The following is an 18,949-nucleotide window of genomic DNA, read 5'->3' as shown; positions in this document are numbered from 1 at the left end:
AAGTCTGGTGGGAGAGCTAAGCAGTAAGTCTGTGGCTGGGGATTCCATTACCCTCCAGGCTGAAGGACCCGTGGGCTCTCCGGGACGTCCCTGGCCTGCCCTGTTTGTGTCCCTGTGGGGACATCCAGAGCCAGGCTCGGGGGGCTGCTCCTGCTCCTTAAAGGGTATCCTGTCCTAAGCCTGATGGGTCAGTGGCCTGGGAGGATTTGGGATTGGAGGGTGAGCTAGGGGTCACCTTTGCTGCCATCCGGTTCTAATGTATTCTTACCAAGAGCTGGCCCAGCTCTCTCCGTGGAGTGGCGTGGATAGGAATTAACCATGGTCTGATCATTCTAAGATGTATTGCAAAACTGCCTTTCTATCCATGGCCTCCCCCACTTCCTTCTGCCTTTGATATGTTAGGATCCCCTAACCCTGACACAGAGACACACAGAGAACACACATCCCACATATGTGCATGAGCAGACACAAGAGCGTGCACACATGCACGCACAACTCTCAGCTCTGAATTCCTTTTTTTTTTTTTTTACGGAGTCTTGCTCTGTCGCCTAGGCTGGAGTGCAATGGCGTGATCTCGGCTCACTGCAACCTCCGCCTCCTGGGTTCAAACGATTCTCCTGCCTCGGCCTCCGGCCTCCTGAGTAGCTGGGATTACAGGCGCGCGCTACCACGCCCGGCTAATTTTTGTATTTTTAGTAGAGATGGGGTTTCACCATGTTGGTCAGGCTGGTCTTGGACTCCTGACCTCATGATCCACCCGCCTCTGCCTCTGAAAGTGCTGGGATTACAGGCGTGAGCCACTGCACCCGGCCTCAGCTCTGAATTCTTATGCAGCTGGGACTTACGCAGACGCTACCGACTATTCCGCAGAGCAAGCATTTTTCTCCTCCAGAACTAAGTGAGCTGGGGAATGCCCAGGCCTGCCTGGACCCTCAAACCCCAGCGGACAGTCAGAGAGAGCTGCCCTAAACAGCCACAGGTGCCTTCCCTGGCCACGGCCTTACCCTGAGCAGCAGAGAGGCGGCAGCGAGCAGACACACCGCCTCCACCCCTAAGGCACACACATGCACACACACACCCGGGCCGGGGAAAATGCAGGCCGGGCGGCCAGCGTCAGAGGCTGACCAGTTGTGTCCTGTCAGGAAGCGGGCAGCCTCTGAACTCACCCAACCAGAGGCGTTACTGTATTGTTCTGGACACAATCGAAAAGACTGGGCCAGCCCGGACTCCGGGCAAGGGGCAGTGGAGAAACGGTTGCCACTGGGGTCAGGAGGACAGGGAAAGGGAAGAGGCTCTTAGGCTGGATTTGGGACAGGAAAGGAAGCGGCGGCCGCGGGGGCCCAACCCTCAAGTCCACGGCGTGCGTGGAGCTGCGAGCACGTGGTCGGCGCAGGAAATCTCTGCGGTGGGGAGGGGTCGCCAATGCTCGCGCGGCTGCTGGGACTTGCGACCCCCTTGCAGGAGGCTTGGGGTCGGGTTGCGGTGCTGCCGCGCTCGCTGCCAGCAAAGCAAAGGCGTACTGAGGCCCTGACTAAGGGAAGTCGCCGAAGGAGGCCCGGGTGGGCTGCGGTGAGGGAACCCTGCTTCCCCAGCCGCGTTTCTTTCTTCGCAATCTTTGCGCAAAGTCAATCAAGAAACAGCCAAAGCTCGAGTTACTTCCAGGGGAGGCAAAGGAGAGGCAAGGACGCGGGACCCAGTACTGAGCTCACAGCACGAACGGCGCCGCGGGAGAGGGGCCTCTAGAGGGATGGGGACGCTAGGGTCTCCTGCAGCCCAGAAGCGCCCGCATTCCAAGGGCCGACTTTTCCGAGACCAGCCTCCCCTTGCCTTAAGGAGACCGGCTGGAAGCGGCGCTGGCAGGCCAGGGTGCATGGATGGGATGACCCCAATTGAAGGGACAAGGCCAGCCAGGTAAATCCGGAGACTCCTCCAGCCCAGTCCGGGACGCGTCCGTAGTGGTTAGGACCACAGCCCCCTCCTGGCCACGGGCGTCGATCTTTCCTGAGTATTCCCCGCTCTCACCCTTCTCAGGTCCCCAAAGTCCGCAACCCTAGTCCAGGCTGGAAATCCGGGGCGTGGGTTCCCTGCAGGCGTGCCCTCCACTTCACCTGTGCAGGTGAGTGGGCGCCTGCGGTGCCTTTCTCTGGGGTGCGCCTGTCCCCCGCAGCTCCTTCCCGCCTCCACACTCCTGGAGCCCCAGTCTCTCCCCTGCTCCTCCAATATTCCCCTCTGGGGGCCTGAACTCAGGCCTGTCCAGGACTCTCTGAAGTGGGGGGATAGCCCCCTTCCCCCTGCTCCCACTCCTCCCGTCTCGCCTCCTTTCGTCCCCAGTCCCGGCTCGGGCGGAACTGGCCTGGTAGGGTACTCACAGGGTAACGGTGCCGTTAGGCAGCAGGCCGGGCTCGGGAGGCTCCGGGAGGTCCCCGCCGCCGCACACCACCCTCCGGCGAGCCGGGCCAGGGACGCCGCCGCTCAGCCCCTTGGGCCGCTCCCCCGAGCACTTGCAGCTGCGGATGGGTAGCGGGCAGCCGGGCGCGCCCCGCGCCTCGGGCGCCAGGAGCAGCAGGAGCCACGGCAGCAGCGGCAGCAGCAGGCGCGCGGGCGCCCCCCGCATCCTGCGTCCCCCGGCGCCCATCAACCCATCGCCCCGCGGGGACCCACAGCGCTGGGGCCCGGCTGCGCGCCGGCGGGAGGGACCCAGGCGTGCGGGAGGAGTGCTCAGCGGGGGCCCGGGGCGCCCGAGGGCGTGGAGGGGGGCCCTGGGCGGAGGCGAGCCCCGGGGTCCCCGCCGCCGCGCCCCGGGGGCATGTCCGGCGAGCGCCCCGGCGGGGAGGACGCGGGCGCGGCTGTCAGCGCAGCGCGGGCAACCCCCGGCTGCGCGGCCGGAGTCGCAGCGCTCGGCCCTCGGGCCACTGGAGGCCCGGCCCCTCCGCGTCGCCTGCTCGCTGGGCGCTGGGCTGGGACCTAGCGGATCGCACTGGGCTCCTGCTGCCGCCGCCGCCGCCGCCGCTCCGTGCCATGGATGGAGGCTGCTCCGCGCCGCGCCGCTCCCGCCGCCGGTCCCCGCCCGCCCGGGCCTTCCGCGGGGCCCTAGCGCCGCCCGGCACGAGGCCAGGCCGAGGCCCTCTGCCGAGTGGGGGCGGGCCAGCTGGCTTGAGGACTCTGGTCCCCGCGCCCGCCCTGCACCAACACTCCTGTCCCGCTTGTCCCCGCGCCCCGGGCCAGGACCCTTCCTTTCCGCAACCTATCTCAGACCTCTGAGCCGACCACCACCGCCTTGCACAAAATTTCCCTCGCCCGTGCTGGTGCAGCTTGCACCTCCAGGCTGCTGGGGCCCTCCTGGACCCGCGGGCTTGGACAGAGACGTCTGGGGCGCCCTGTTTTGGGTTGAACTTGGTGGAAGGCTCTGAGGTTTCCTTTGGCCCCTGACACGATGATCAGTCTGGAAGTCGGCTCTCACTCTCCCTCCAGCTCCGGTGGAGGCAGCCGCAGGAGGATGGCAGCCGAGATGAGGAGGCAGCAGACCCTCCGCCGCTGCGGTGACCTCGCTCAGCGGGGTGTGCATGTCATTCGGCCAAGGAGAGGTCAAAGGCCAAGGCAGACAAGGCTAGACTGGGCCTCCTACATTTTCCACAACGCTGTGTGTGTGTGCGTGTGTGTGTGTGTGTGTGTGTGTTTCGGGGACAGTGAGTGGGACAAGGGAAAAGTAGATGAGGTGGAGCAGGGCTTTGCAGCAGGATGTGGAAACAGCACTGCACAGTGAGTCTGGAGACCCCTATTCCAGACTCGGCTCTGCCTCTTATTACTGTCTGACCTTGGACCAGTCCCTAGCTTGCTGGGGTAGCAGATCTCTGGGGTTGAAATGGGGCTCTGCCTGCTGCCCAGTTTATAGAGTGGCATTAGATGCCCAGTAAATAGTGGCATTAAAATAAGAGAGTGTGGTGGGGGGGGAGGGGCACATGGTTTCCAAACGCAGAGGACTGGTAGTGGCAGGGGTGACCTTGACAACTAGTGGTGGGTATAAAGCTGCCTGCAGGCCGGACGCGGTGGCTGACACCTGTAATCCCAGCACTTTTCGAGGCCGAGGCAGGCGGATCACTTGAGGTGAGGAGTTTGAGATCCACCTGGCCAACATGATGAAACCCTGTCTGTACTAAATATACAAAAATTATCCGGGAGTGGTGGTGGGCGCCTGTAATCCCAGCTACTTGGGAGGCTGAGGCAAGAGAATTGCTTGAACCCAGGAGGTGGAGGTTGCAGTGAGTTGAGATCGTGCCACTGCACTGCAGCCTGGTGACAAAGTGAGACTCCGTCTCAAAAAAAAAAAAAAAAAAAAAAAAAAAAAAAAAAAACGGCCTGCAGTACACCAGAACCAGGGCTGGGGACAGGCAGTAAGAAGTGCAGCCCAGGGGTCTGCTTCCTCTGTTTCCCCACAGAGGCTCACCTTTCTATTGCTTAATAGAGCTGCCAGGATGGGGCAGGACTCCCGTTCCCCCTCCTTCAGTCTATGACCCAAGCGGTCCCCAAGGTGAGCGCCACCTTCTTCAGTGAGCTTAGCCCTGCTGGTGTGCGGTGGTGCCTTTTCCAGGGCGCCTGTGCCTGTCAGCCAAGACTACCCTGACTATGCAGGGAAGTGGCTTTTCTCTCTTGCCCGTTGGCATTGGTGGCAGGCAGGGGCCTAGACGTTGGCCTCTTCACTTTCCCTCCCTGGCTCCACAGATCTCCCCCAGTTGCAGGCTCTCTGGTTCCTTGAACTTCCGAAGATAAATAAATAGTGACTGCAAATGGAGGAAGGCAGAAGGGGAATGGACTCCCCCAGCAGGAACCCTCGCAGGCGGTGGCCCAGGCTGCATTCCTCAGGAAAGAGCTGACAGCAGAGCCGCAGCCCATAGGCAGGGCTGTGCAGCCCTCCTGTTCACAGGCAAGGAAGACTCTGAGATCTCTGGCCTGGGTCATATAGCTTTTCTGTGATTTCCTTTGGCTAAATGAAGACACTCAAAGTCTAAAGAGGAATTCTACTGGAACACCCACTCCTGGAGGCTGAACAGAGGCCAAAGGCCATTTAATGAGGCGAGGCTTCCCCACCACTAGGAATGAAATGTCTGATGGAGACATTTACAAAACACTGGCCTGTCCTGAGGGTCACCACATTTGACTTCTAACCCACCCAGGGAGGTGATGAAGTGAAGGTTACTTTCTTATTTTGCAAGTATGGATGAAGAAACTGAGTCACTGAGACTGGAGTCCAAGGGTAGGAACTTATTTTCTGATTCCTTTTTTTTGTGTACGTGTGAGACAAGGTCTGGCTCTATCACCCAGGCTGGAGTGCAGTGGCAGGAACACTGCAGCCTCGATCTCCTGGGTTCAATCCTCCCACCTCGGCCTCCCAAGTAGCTGGAACTACAGGTGTGTTATTGCACGCGGCTAATTTTTTTTAATGTTTTGTAGAGATGGGGGTCTCGCCATGTTGCCCAGGCTGGTCTCAAACTCCTGGACTCCAGCAATCCTCCTGGCTTGGCCTCCCAAAGTGCTGGGATTACAGGAGTGAGCCACCGCAACCTGCCATGAGCATGTTTTAATCCTTTTTTGTTCTTATTTCTAGTATACTGTGCCCAGCCATGGTTCCTTTTTAAGTGCTTTCTTCTTGAGCCAGAGGGAGCCTTTCCCCTGGGAAGCTTCCTGCAGACCTCTCCTCAGAAGTGCAGGAAGGAGTGAATGAATTGCCCACATCAAAATCTTTTTGTTTTGAGGTTTGTTTGAGATAGGAGAATGACTCGAATTTAGTTCCAGACCTCAAAAAATCTGCTAGGGAGCCTGACCAATTAAACACACCTTGATGGGAGGTGATAAGTTCTTCAGTGGTGATCACAGAGACAAGGCTGAATTAAGTCCGACCAGAGCAAGGGAGAGGGGACTTTCTGAAAGAGTCCGTTTAATCTGGGCAAGAATGTAATCTACCGGACTCTATGAGACCTTATTCCCCTAAGAGTCTAGGGGCTCATATCTGCCATCTCCCTCTCGAAAGAAGTTTGCCGGGAGCTAGCTGCTAGCTGATCTCTCTGAGACTGAGCAGATTGGAGCTACCGTGGGAGGCACATAAGGAACGTGGACATCCACTGAGTGCTTATTATGTGCTAAGCGCTTGTTGAGTACATTTCATAAGAATTAGCTGATTTAGCCAGGCACGGTGACTCATGCCTGTAATCCCAGCAGTTTGGGAGGCTGAGGCGGGCAGATCACCTGAGGCCAGGAGTTCGAGACCAGCCTGGCCAACAGGGCAAAATCTTGTCTCTACTAAAAATACAAAAATTAGCTGGGCATGGTGGCGGGCGCCTGTAATCCCAGCTACTTGGGAAGCTGAGGCAGGAGAATTGCTTGAACCTGGGAGGCGGAGGCTGCAGTGAGTCGAGATTGCACCACTGCACTCCAGCCTGGGGGACAGAGTGAGACTCCATCTCAAAAAAAAAGAATTAGCTCATTTAGTTGTCAAAACAGAGTGAGGACCTTTTTTTTTTTTTTTTTTTTTTTTTGAGTCAGAGTTTCGCTCTTGGCTGGAGTGCAATGGCATGGTCTTGGCTCACTGGAACCTCCACCTCCTGGGTTCAAGGTTCAATTTTCCTGCCTCAGCCTCCCAACTAGCTGCCCGCCACCATGGTTTTTTAGTAGAGGGGTTTGGCCATTTGGCCGGGCTCTTTAATGATCCGCCACCTCAGCCTCCAAAGTTTGGGATCACGGAACCCAAAGAGTACCTCACCCAAGAATATATAGCTAGTAAGTAACGGAACCAAGATATGGACTCCTGGAACCAAAGTCGAAAAATTTTTTGAGACAGGGTCTCTCTCTGTTGCCCAGGCTGGAATGCAATGGTACAAGCATAGCTCACTGCAGCCTTGAACTCCCAGGCTCAAGTAATCCTCCCACCTTAGCCTTCTGAGTAACTGGGACCACAGGCATGTGCCACCACGCCCGACTAATTTTTAAATTTTTTGTAGAGATGGGGTCTCGCTATGTTGCCCAGGCTGGTCTCAAACTCCCAGCCTCAAGTGATCCTCCTGCCTCAGGCCCCCCTAAGTACTGGGATTACAAGCATGAGCCATGGTGCCTGGCCTAGAGACAAAATTTTTAACTGCTGTACTCTGTCATCTCCCAAGAGTTTCACTTCCCCCCCTTTTTTTTTTTTTTTTTTTTTTTTTTTTGACGGAGTCTTGCTCTGTTACCCAGGCTGGAATGCAATGGCATGATCTCGGCTCACTGCAACCTCCACCTCCCGGGTTCAAGCATTCTCCTGCCCCAGCCTTCCGAGTAGCTGGGATTATAGGTGCACGCCACCATGCATGGCTAATTTTTTGTATCTTTAGTAGAGACGGGGTTTCACCTCGTTGGCTAGGCTGGTCTCCAACTCCTGACCTCAGGTGATCCACCCACCTCAGCCTCCCACAGTGCTGGGATTACAGGTGTGAGCCACCACGCCTGGCACCCCTTGTGGTTTTTTTTTTTTTTAACTTTGATTCTCTGGCCTTCTCTGAGCAAAACCTTTAGAGATGTCAACTCTTAACCCATAGCTGGTAGTAGAACCAAGACACACTTGGCTTTTTCCCTAATAGAGTCTGGGAATGGAGAAACTTCCTGAAGGAACTTCACTACTAAGCTAGGAGAAAGTAATGGGTAGATAAAGAACATACACAGACTGCCGGGCATGGTGGCTCATGCCTGTAATCCCAGCACTTTGGGAGGCCAAGGTGGGCGGATCACGAGGTCAGGAGATCGAGACCATCCTGGCCAACATGGTGAAACCTCCCATCTCTACTAAAAATACAAAAATTAGCCGGGCGTGGTGGCACGTGCCTGTAATCCTAGCTACTTGGGAGGTGGAGGCAGGAGAATCCCTGGAACCAGGGAGTTGGAGGTTGCAGTGAGCCGAGATTGCACCACAGCACTCTAGCCTGGCGACAGAGCAAGACTCCATCTCAAAAAAAAAAAAAAAAAAATTAGTGGGTGTGGTGGTGCGTGCCTGTAATCGCAGCTACTTGGAAGGCTGAAGCAGGAGAATCGCTTGAACCCAGGAGGTGGAGCTGAGATCGTGCCATTACACTCCAGCCTGGGCAACAAGAGTGAAACTCTGTCTCAAAAAAAACCAAACAAATAAAAAAGAGGAATATACAGACTGTAAGCATGCAGAGGTGCTGGGGGTGACAACAGCTAACAAGCTCCCAGCACCAGGCCCTCTTCTCTTCTGTGGTGTGTCAGAGGGCCTCACCAAGGCTGTTCACCTTTTTTTTTTTTTTTTTTTTAGACAGGGTCTTGCTCTGTCACTCAGGGTGGAGTGCTGTGCTGTGACCAGAGGTCACATCAGCCCTGAACTCCTGGGCTCCAGCAATCCTTCCACCTCAGCCTCCCAAAGTGCTGGGATTGCAGGCGTGTGCCTAGACTATGCCTGGCCTTACCGTTTAATGCTAAGGTTTTCTAATTTCCTTCTGTGCCTTGTTGTTTTTCAGATTTTAACAATCAGACTCAGGTCAGCAGTGGTTGAGACAATGGCCCATAATTGGCTCGAGAACGCAAACGTGGCATTTCTCCAGGGTTCCATTAGCTCAGAATGACAAGGTGACCCCCTGCCCCCACCTCCCTCGCAAGATGGCTCTCTGGGGCTTCCTCTGAGCTCTGTTCCTGTCTTGCACCTCCCTGTGGGGACAGCTGAGCTGCTGGTCCTATTGGAGCAGCATGAACACCTTGTTGGGTGTTCATGAGGGAGAAAAACTCATGAGGGAATGAATCAGAACTGTTGGATGCTATGTATATAAATATTTAGGCCTGTGAAGGCTTCTCTTTGGTGATCTGATTCCACCACATACAAGGTACCTCAGCATAATTCAGACATTCCTGCAGGAAAGGGTCATAATCTCTGTCTCTATTAAAGTCCAATTTATCCTTTAAGTGAAATCTTCTCGCAGTCCTGCTGATGAGGACTACTTCCTGCACGATGACCACAGTGGCTAAGAGGCTGAAGCAGGAGAACCGCTTGAACCCAGAAGGCGGAGGTTGCGGTGAGCGGAGATTGTGCTGTTGCATTCCAGCCTGGGCGGCAGAGCAAGAGTCCGTCTCAAATAAATACATAAATAAATGGCCTCTGTGCTGTCTCTGTGGAGGATCAAGAGTGATGGGACCAGTGGGGGAACAGGAGACAGTGAGGAGGCCAGGCCCACAGGCCAGTGGAGGTCTCTTGGACAAAGGGGATGGGGAAGGAGGTGAAAAGGGGCTGGATCCCGATGTAGCCTGCAGGTGGAGTCCCACAGGATTTTCCAACACATGGGAAGAGGGGTGTCAGAAGCATTGGTCAAGAACGTCCTCTTGGGTGTTTGGCATGAGCCATGAGAAGAATAGAATGACCATTTCTTAAGCTGGAGAAGACTCGGGAAGGGTAAGATTTCGGGAGGAAATCAAAGAGTTTGACTTGTCGCTCTGCTAGGTGCTATGGATTTCATGGTAAACAAGAAAGACACAGTCACTGACCTTGTGGAGTTGACAGTCCAGGAGAGGCAGCTATTTGATTATTTTTTTTTAGAGACAGGGTCTTGTTCTGTCTCACAGGCTAGAGTGCAGTGGTGTGATCGTGGCTCACTGTTACCTCAAACTCCTGGGCTCAAGTGATCCTCTTGCCTCAGCCTCCTAAGTAGCTCGGAGTATAAGCACACTCCATCACACCCGGTTAATTAAACAAATTTTGTGTGTGGAAATGGGGTCTCGCTATGTTGCCCAGGCTGGTCTTAAACTCCTGGCCTCAAGCAATGCTCCCACCTCGGCCTCCCAGAGTGTTGGCATTACAGGCATGAGCCACTGCGCCTTGCCCTGAGAGGCAGTTATTGAGCAAACACGGACACATATGACTATAATTCGACATTGTGTCAGTGCTGTGAAGGGAAAGGGGGCATTAGAGGATCGGGGCAGAAGCCTTGTTTCCATGAGGATCAGGAAAGGCCTCTCTGAGGATGTAATGGCTAAGCTGACCTGAAGGATCAACAGGCGTTAGCTGGGTAAAGAGAGCAGCAGGGAGCCTTCCCAAACTCTGGGCAGGGAAGAAGTTGGCACCTTAGACAGAGGCAAGATCTGCCTTGCTGGAGGGAGTACAGGGGAGAAGGAGGGAGAGAGCCGCTGAGGGCTACAGGCCCGGCCTTCACCCTCCCTTCCTCCTCCTGTTCCTCCCCTGGTAGCTCCCAGGCTCCTCGGAGCTCAGGGGAAAGTGTGGCTCTCTCTTGCCCAGGGTCTTATGGATGGATAAGGACTCAGGAGGCTTTCCCATCTGCAGCCTTACCAGGCCACAACAGGGAGGGTCCTTTCGGGGAATTGAGGGAGCCATGCCCATGCAGGCCTGGCTTCCCATCTGGTTTCAGGGCTCCTGGGGGCATGGTCTATAACCTGTTCCAGGCCCATGCAAGGGGCTGCTCCATCACCAGCCTTTTTTCCCCAGAGGCAGCCAAGATGATGAGTACCCGCCGCAGGCCAGCACCCCTTTCCCTGAGCCCCATGGGGTTAGACATTCAGGTCTCAGAAGGATGGAGGCGGCTCTGGCCAAGAGAAGGGTGTGTGCGAGCATGGGGGATGGGGTGGGGAGAGGGGGCGACAGAGGGGCGAGTAGGGGTTATGAGGCCAGCATTTTTGCACAGGTGTGTGGATGTGTGGCTTTCATGTTGTAGAAAAGAAAATATAGAGGATGAGGGAGAGGCCGTAAGGCCCATCACGTGTGGTGTCTGGTTTAACCCTCACACCATGCCATATGTGGCTATTGCCTTTCACAGATGAGGACGTTGGCACTCAGAGAGGATGTGTGCATGTGTGTGTGCGTGCGTGCACGTGTTGGGGTGGGGAGAGAGGGTGTGTGCATGTGTGCGTGCATGCGTGCACATGTGTTGGGTGGGGGCTTCATTTGGTCTCGCTTCTTTCTGTGATGGAATGGGGTCACTTGATGGAGGAGCTGGGGTGAGCCTGGGCTCCCCGATGGCTGCTGCTCCCCGATGACCCTGCTCATGCCCCCTGCTGCGGTGCCCTGTTGTGGGTGAGTGTTGGCAGGTGCAGATCTCTGCTCCGCTGACCCGTCTGCACCCCCATACCCCGCAGGAGGCCTGAACCGCCATGGAAGGGAACCAGAGAGGAGCGCAGAGCCGGCTGGTGGAGAAAGTTGCAGGCGTTCTTCCAGGCAGGAGGAGGGGTAGGGAACACCCCGGGCAGCTTGGAGCGTTTGGGGTCATCCCCAGGGCACTGGGCCAGGTGGGGGCTGGTGCGAGTGAGGGGTGGGAGCCCCCTCTGCCGGGCCTGTGGCGGGGAGCCTGAGGTTGAGGCCAACCTCAAAAGTGTGCCTGCCTCCAGCTCTCACCACTGTTTAAGAAACTCATTTTTATCGAAGCAACACACACATGTGGCTAAAACGTGGACTAGCCTGGAAGAGCTTGTGATGAAAAGGCCGCGGGCCCTCCCAGTCCTGCTCCCCAGAGGCGGTGGAGTTGGACAGTTTCTGCTTTGAGTTTTCTGCTCTTTGTTGAAGCAGTCACGGAACGGGCTTAGTGCCCTGAGAGATCAACCCTGTCTGAGGATGGGTTTTCCAATCCAGCATTTAGGAGCTGCCCACCAGGCCTCCTGGTTTTCAGAGCTGTGGCTCTCCGCAGATTTCCCACCAGCTTCTCGGAGTCACTGTTGCCTTCTTCCCACAGACCACTCCACCCACCCTGGAGCACTTGGACCCCAACCCCTGTCATGCTGCAGCCTGAGAAGTGCCCTCATTAGCACACAGCCCAGGCTGATGGCAGCTTGGATTTTTAATTTGCTGGAAAAGTCCATCCATGCACAGAACCTCAATTCCTAGCAGCAGCTGGACTCTTGATGGCTCGCTAGGGCTGACCTTTTTTTTTGTTTTTTAGGGATGGGTCTCATTCTGTCACCTAGTCTGTAGTGCAGTGGCGCCATCATAGCTCACTGCAGCCTCCAATTCCTGGACTCAAGTAATCCTCCTGCCTTAGCCTCTAGAGTAGCTGGGATTGCAGGCATGTGCCACCAACCCTGGCTAATTTTTAAATTTGTGTAGAGACAGGCGTCTTGCTATGTTGCCCAGCCTGGTCCTGAACTCCTGGGCTCAAGCAATCCTCCTGCCTCGGCCTCCCAAACACTGGAATGGCAGGTGTAAGCCACCGTGTGGGACACACTGGTCCTTTTGTGTGTGTCTCTTTTGTCATCTCCCTCTCTCCTCCACATTTTTTTTTTTTTTTTTTGAGACAGTCTTGCTGTGTCACCCAGGCTGGAGTACAGTGGTGCCATCTAGGCTCACTGCAACCTCCACCTCCTGGGTTCAAGCAATTCTCCTGCCTTGGCCTCCCCAGTAGCTGGGATTACCGGTGCCCACTATCATGCCCGGCTGATTTTTTGTATTTTTAGTAGAGACAAGTTTTCACCATGTTGGCCAGGCTGTTGTCGGACTCCTGACCTCAGGTGATCTGCCCACTTCGGCCTCCCAAGGTGCTAGGATTACAGGCGTGAGACACCACGCCCGCTCCTTCACCTTGCTTGGTGCTTTCCTTCCTCCTTTCCTCTCCTGCTCTCTCTCTCTCTCTCTGTCTCTCTCACACACACACTCTCTCTCTCTCGCCTCAGGGGGCCCTGGGTCTTCACCCAGAAGGAGAAGGCCAGGCTTCTGTGCAGGCAGTTGTGGGCTCTATTTCCTAAGCCCTGTCAGCTGCCCTGTGGCCCTGGAAGGCCTGGGTTGAGGTTGGGAGAGATGTGGGAAGCAAGAGGAGCCCCTCTGTCCAGGCCCCTGTCCTGTGCCTGCACTTTGAGGAGTTTGGGTGTGTGCTGGAGTCTGGATGCCCAGGGCGTGTGAGCCAGGGTATTTGGTTTTGGTTTCACTCTCGGCTGATTTTGCTGTTTTTAGGCCTCAGTCTTTAGTTAGGTCTTTAGCTGAAAGCTGGGGAACACTCAGGAAGGCTTGGATGTCCATGTTTGGGCAGCATTAAGGGGAAAAGCGGGGCCTTTCCCCCTCTCCGTGTCCAGGCTGGTTATGTCAGCGGGGCTCTGTGAGTGCCATGAAGGCAGCTTGGCTTGAGGACTTGGAGTTTCAGTTGCCTTGTGGAGGGTCCTCCTTCCTCCCCAGCCTTAGAAGATCAGGTTTCATGTCTGAAGGCCCAGCAGTGTTTCTGACAGTCCTTATCTGTTTGGGCCATCAGAGTTCCACCCCATTTCTCCAGGGAGGTTCAAGCTGACTGCAAAGCCCAACACAGCTGGGGCCAGCAGAACAGCCGACCTGAACTTTCACCAGCGCCAGGCTTTGTGTGAGGCACTTTCCATGTATGGCCACATTTAATCTTCACAGCAATGCCATGAGTAGTTACCCTTAAGATCACTCCTATTCACAAAGGAGGAAACTGAGGCACCAAAGTGGCTAAGTATTTGGCCTAAGATAATTTGTCTGATAAAGAACAGATTTACAGATTTGAGATTCAAAGCCGGACAAAGTGGATATGTGTGTGCATATGTGTATATGTTTGCATGTATGTGTATATGTGTGCCTGTATGTGTGTGGCTGTGTCTCTGTGTATATGTGTATATGTGTGACTACATGTGTATGTGTGTATATTTGTGTATGTGTGTGGCTGTATGTGTATGTGTATTTGTGTACGTGTGTGTGTGAGTGTATATATGGGTGTGTGTGTAGGTGTGTCTCTGTGTATATTTGTGTATGTGTGTGTATGTGTAGGTATGTGTGTGTCTGTGTATGTGTGCATATGTGTTTTTGTGTGTATATATGTGTCTCTGTGTATATCTGTATCTGTGTGTGTATATCTGTGTGTGTCTATGTGCTTGTATCTGTGTGTATCTCTGTGTGTATTTGTATCTGTGTATCTGTGTATATCTATGTGTGTGTCTGTGTGTGTATCTGTATATCGTGTATCCGGATCTGTGTATCTCTGTGTATCTGTGTGTGTGTATCTGTATCTGTGTGTGTGTATCTCTGTGTATCTGGATCTTTGTATCTATGTGTGTGTTTATCTGTATCTGTGTACCTGGATCTTTGTATCTATGTGCGTGTATCTGTATCTGTGTACCTGTGTGTGTACCTCTGTGTGTATCTGTATCTGTGTATCTGTGTGTGTACCTCTGTGTGTGTATCTGTATCTGTGTATCTCTGTGTGTGTATCTGTATCTGTGTATCTGTGTGTGTACCTCTGTGTGTGTATCTGTATCTGTGTGTATACTTGTATCTGTGTATCTGTGTGTGTGTATCTGGATCTTTGTATCTGTGTGTGTATCTGTATGTGTGTATATCTGTGTGTGTGTGTGTGTGTAGCAGCTCCCCACACCCCTTACAGGCTACCTCCTTATTCCTGCAGCCCTTATCCTTGTAAACGTGTTCTCCAAGTGACTGCATAAAGCCCTTTTGATGACTGGTTCCTTGACAGGGACACAGTGAGAGCCCTGTTCCCCATCCCCACCCCTGCCCCAGGCCCTGGGCCTCCGCTCAGAGGCCCAACCAGCACCTTGGCTGCCAGCGTGGGCCTGGGCCTCACAGCTGAGCGGGGACAGCACACTGCGCTGCTGGGGCCTGTGAGCAGTCTTGGAGACAGGCCCGTGACTGGTCACAAGGGGGCACACACAGCTGCCTGCGAAGCCCTACACCCTGGGAGGGGAAGAGGTGTCTCCTTCAGGCCTGGCCTCCCACTCACCAACCTGGAGCAGGACGGGAGCTGTACGCAGGCAGCACCGTCCCCCACCAGAGGGTTCTGCCAAGGGGCTGCCCTCTACAATGGCGCAGTCCCCAAAGTCCCAGCCCCTTGTCCTGGCCGCCCTGGGGTTCAGGCAGCTCCTGCCTCACACTCCTGGCTGGCCAGAGCAGTAAAGCGACGCAGGGCCACCTAGAGCTCTTTGGTTTGGGGATCTTACTGTCACCAGTAGTTTGTGGGAGGTGGATGAGAAGGGCGATGAGAGGGAAAGTAGATAGAGACAGGATACAAAGAGAAAAAAAAAGAGAACAAGAGAGAGAGGCTCACCCAAGGTGTCCCAAATAGGAGGGCACCTTCCCCTTTCCTCTGTGCAGGAGATGCTCCCGGGGAAACCAGTAGAGGAAGGCAGCCACACAGCTGAGGGAGAGATGGGCTGGCCGGGGTTCCAGGCCCTGCACAGCAGCTCTCTCTGTACGACGGTGTCTGGGGGCCCTGGAGGATCAGCTGCAGTTCTGTGAGCTGGTGGCCTAGCTGCTCACCTCTCCCCAGAGCCCTTGCCCCTCCCAGCTGAGGAGCGCTGCTGTCAGAGGCCGCTCCTGCAAATCTCTGGCTTTATCCTCCCCACACATTGAAGCCATCAGGCCCCGGCCCTGCGACTGCAGCTTGCCTAGCTCCGTGGGTCAGAGACAAGTCTGGAACATGGCGCTTTCATGCAAACCAGACCTGGCCTCCTCCAGCCCCTCACTCCTGGGGAAGGGAGGGCGGGCCAGGGCCCTTGCTCAGGCTCTAGTTTCAGAACTTTGCAACTGCTGTCCTCTATTTTGATCCCTCTGAAACGTTTTTGAGGCCGCCTTCCACTCTTGCTGCTTGCTCCACCCTCAGCTTCCAACCGGACTTTGAGTCAACACTGCAGAAAACAGGGAATTTGAGGGGCCCCAAAGTCCTGGGCTGCTCCATCAAAGCAGCAAGCAGCCCTCAGTGCCTCATGTTCTAGGGAAGCCTAAATCAAAGGCAAACCCTGAATTCCTCTTGCTCACGGCCAATAAAAACCTTGCTCCAGTGCCGGTTTCCTTTGCTGAAATCAGATATCTTGGTAATAAACAAGTCCGAAAGGCAGGGAAAAGCTCTTGCTTGCTTCTTTCTTCTGATTAGTTTTTCTTCCTTTAAAAAAAAAAAAAAAGTTTCTCCTATAACAGGATGCCTGCCCCAGAAACTTGAGCACAGAAGGCCACCCTCTCCTGCCCTGCTTCCCTCACTCCTCCAGAACCTTCCCCACTGGGCTCCTGTTGGGTGGGGGGTTGGGGCCTGGCTTTCCCAGGACTAGACTGCTTAGCTCAAAGGCGGGTCAAAGGGGCTGAGGAGAAGAGGCCTTTGCTGCCTGGGGAGTTGGCTGCTGGCTCACAGGCTTACAGCAATAGCTGACTTCTCAGCCTCTGGCTGGTGGCTGCCCAGCAGCAGTGGGAAGGTGGAGTTTTGACAAAGTGGAACCCCCCACCTTTTTTTTTCTTTTTCTTCCTTTTTTTTTTTTTTTTTTAACAGACAGTCTCCCTCTGTCACGCAGGCTAGAGTGCATCACAGCTGGTGTGATGGTGTGATCACAGTCACTGCAGCCTCACTCTCCTGTGCTCAAGCGATCCTCCCGCCTCAGCCTCCTGAGTCACTGGGACTACAGGTGTGCACCACCATACTCAGCTAATTTTTAAATTGTTTTTAGAGACACGGTCTTGCTACATTTCCCAGGCTGGTCTTGAACTCCTGGCCTCAAGCAATCCTACCGCCTCAGCCTCCCAAAATGCTGGGATTACAGGCGTGGGGCCACCACGTCTGGCCAAGGAACCACTTTTCTCTAAGGCAGTTCTTCTGAATTCCTCTGAGTGTGCCATGGGGCTGTAGAAAGCCCTGCACTGTGGGATTTAGTGTGCCATCCACAGAGAGGTAGATCTTGGGCATCAGAGGGGCTGGGAGGGTAGAGGCCTTGGGCTTTTGCTTCCTGGGACTGCCTTGCCCTCGCACATCAACCCTCTCCTGGGCCCCTGCCTGTCCTTGACCAATCCCAGGGCAAATGTAACTCCACATGTGGCCTGCTGTGAAGGAGTGCCCTCCCCTGAGGTGCTGACATCTCTCTTCTTCCCTCCCAAATAGGTTTTTAAGTGACTTTGCTGTCAGAAGATGCTATTCTGTTTGTTTTTCCTCTGACACTATCTCTCCAGAGAGTTTCTGGTCAAGAGAATTATGTGGAGGCTGCAGATTGCAAGAGAATTGCGCCTAATAGGGAACAGACAGACAAGACATCTTTCATGTCTAGCCAAGTTTCTTTTCCCCTCCTCTTTCTCTCTCTCTCCCACTTCTCATCTTCCCTTTTTGGCTTCAAAGTTGGCCTTCGTTTGTGCTTGTTTTTTCGGTACATCTGGTGAATAAGGTCACACACTGATTTTATTTTGGAGATTGGCAGCTGGGTCAGGCTTAGCTCTGAGGCTGGAGAGCGGTACGGCTGCTAGGAAGGCGGGTGCTGGAGACACTAGCCTGGAACAGCACGGAGCTAGCAGGCGGTGTCTCCAGGCAGCTGGTGCAGATGGGACCGTTTGAGAAGGCACTCCAGCACTCAGAGTGGCCTCTGCTCCCTGTGATCTCAAGGCTCAGGAGTGTGGGCTTGTAAAATTTATTTTAAATACAAGAAAAGTGCCAAAAGCCCCTCCTGCTGTCCCCACTGTGTGCCGTTTCAGCTGCTCTGTGCTGGACTTTAAAGGAAAAAAAAAAAGCATTAGTTCTGCAGTCCCTTGAGGCTTCAACATGATTATAGAAGAGGAACTTAAGTTTAAGGACCCTTACCTTGTAAGTAGCTGCTTAACCACACAGAGCCATAGTTTACACACGTTGGTGCAAACTGGGTGGAAAAGGAAGCCCTTTTCTTTACCTATGTGTTCCTTGAGGGGAGGACAGATTAGTAAAACATTTTGGTAGACAGTCTGGATTCTTTTGTCCTTAGTCATGAGGCTGATGTAATAGCATTCAACTGATTTCATGGTAAAGACAGTCACAGTTCCCAGAGAAATTCTTTCCCCTTGCACCACTGGTGACATTCCACTCCTACTGCAGCCCTTCAGGAATTGGTAAGCGAGTCCTTCCTCCTTCAAAGCTTTGGTGGGATGCACACGGCCACTTCTTTTCCGAAGGATGAAGATGTCCTGGATTTTAAGAATGTCCTGTCTGACCTCATTCCTGTGTGCCTAGCCTTGGGGAACAGAATTCACTGCTGGTCCAGCTTCAGGGGGAAGGCACAGGGTTGCACACTCTGAGCCCTGCAGCCTGTGAGATTAGCTTGAATCATGAGGAATGAGCTTGGGAGGGAGATGGGATGACGAGAGGGGAGGCCAATCCCACTCATGGCTGGGTTTAATGCTCTCCTTCCTTCTCACCCCCACTGCCTGTGGTTTCAAAGTTTATTCTGCATTAAGATGAGTCAATTCTCAACTGTTCCACTGGAATAGAAACACACACTTATTTTATGGTAATAAGGCTCATTTAAATGAAAGCTGCACATCTAAGAATATGCCACTTATCAATTATTAAAGGTAGAGATAGAAGATACCAGTGTGGAGTACTGACCATGTTCTGGGCCAGAAAGCCAAGTCCTGAGTTTATTTCTTGTCCTGCCACTAACTCACTCTGACCTCAGACAAGGAGAACACGGAACCTTCTCTGGGCCCCAGTGCCCCATCCACAAAGGGACATTGCCTATCAGCCTACACAAGTCTACCAGCTGTTGTGATGGTGAAATGAGAGAATATAGAGAACAGAGCTGAATATGCCATCAATGTTAAACAAAAGGGGGGGTACCATTTGAGTATTAAGAGGTTGCTTTAAGAACTGTGATAGAATCTGTGAGGAGCTCCCCAAGAGACCAAAGCCTTGATGGACTATTGGGAGGTTTTGTGGCGTCTCAAGCCTTCTGAGGCTGGCTTCAGGGAAGACAAGGGCCCAGCGCCTTCAGAGACTGTGAGGCTGCACAGGTGGGTCCAATCCAGGCGAGCAAGCCATCCAAACTCCAGGAACTGGCTTTCATGAAAATCTGGAAGAAACCGAACCTGCCACCCATCATGCGTAACGAAAGACAAACTCACAACCTGGCTCAACTTTCTCTCTGCAAAATATCCCATCCTGCTGGGGACACCCTGGACACACTTTGGTGTCCTTCCCTTATCTAGATCTGATTGAGCCTTCCCTGGCTTTCCTCCTTATTCGCTGTTTTT

At 54.1% G+C, this 18,949-nt stretch overlaps 1 protein-coding gene across 2 annotated transcripts in view; it reads right to left on the bottom strand.

Annotated features, from left to right (window-relative positions):
• Positions 1–3,024, bottom strand: part of ADGRA2 (adhesion G protein-coupled receptor A2) — a 45,554-nt gene extending 42,530 nt beyond the window's left edge. Inside the window, exon 1 of one of the 2 annotated variants that reach the window (XM_032143634.2) lies at positions 2,370–3,024. In XM_032143634.2, coding sequence (XP_031999525.1) covers positions 2,370–2,635 — 266 coding nt within the window. In that variant the 5' untranslated portion in view covers positions 2,636–3,024. The remainder of the gene's footprint in view (positions 1–2,369) is intronic. The other variant, XM_032143635.2, reaches the window with a different exon arrangement.
• Between the last annotated feature and the right edge of the window lie 15,925 nt (positions 3,025–18,949).

Source organism: Hylobates moloch, unplaced genomic scaffold (assembly GCF_009828535.3).
Source record: "Hylobates moloch isolate HMO894 unplaced genomic scaffold, HMol_V3 SCAFFOLD_22, whole genome shotgun sequence".
NCBI classification, from domain to species: Eukaryota; Metazoa; Chordata; class Mammalia; order Primates; family Hylobatidae; genus Hylobates; species Hylobates moloch.
Note: the sequence above shows the minus strand (reverse complement) of the source record. Positions and strands in the feature narration are given on the sequence as shown.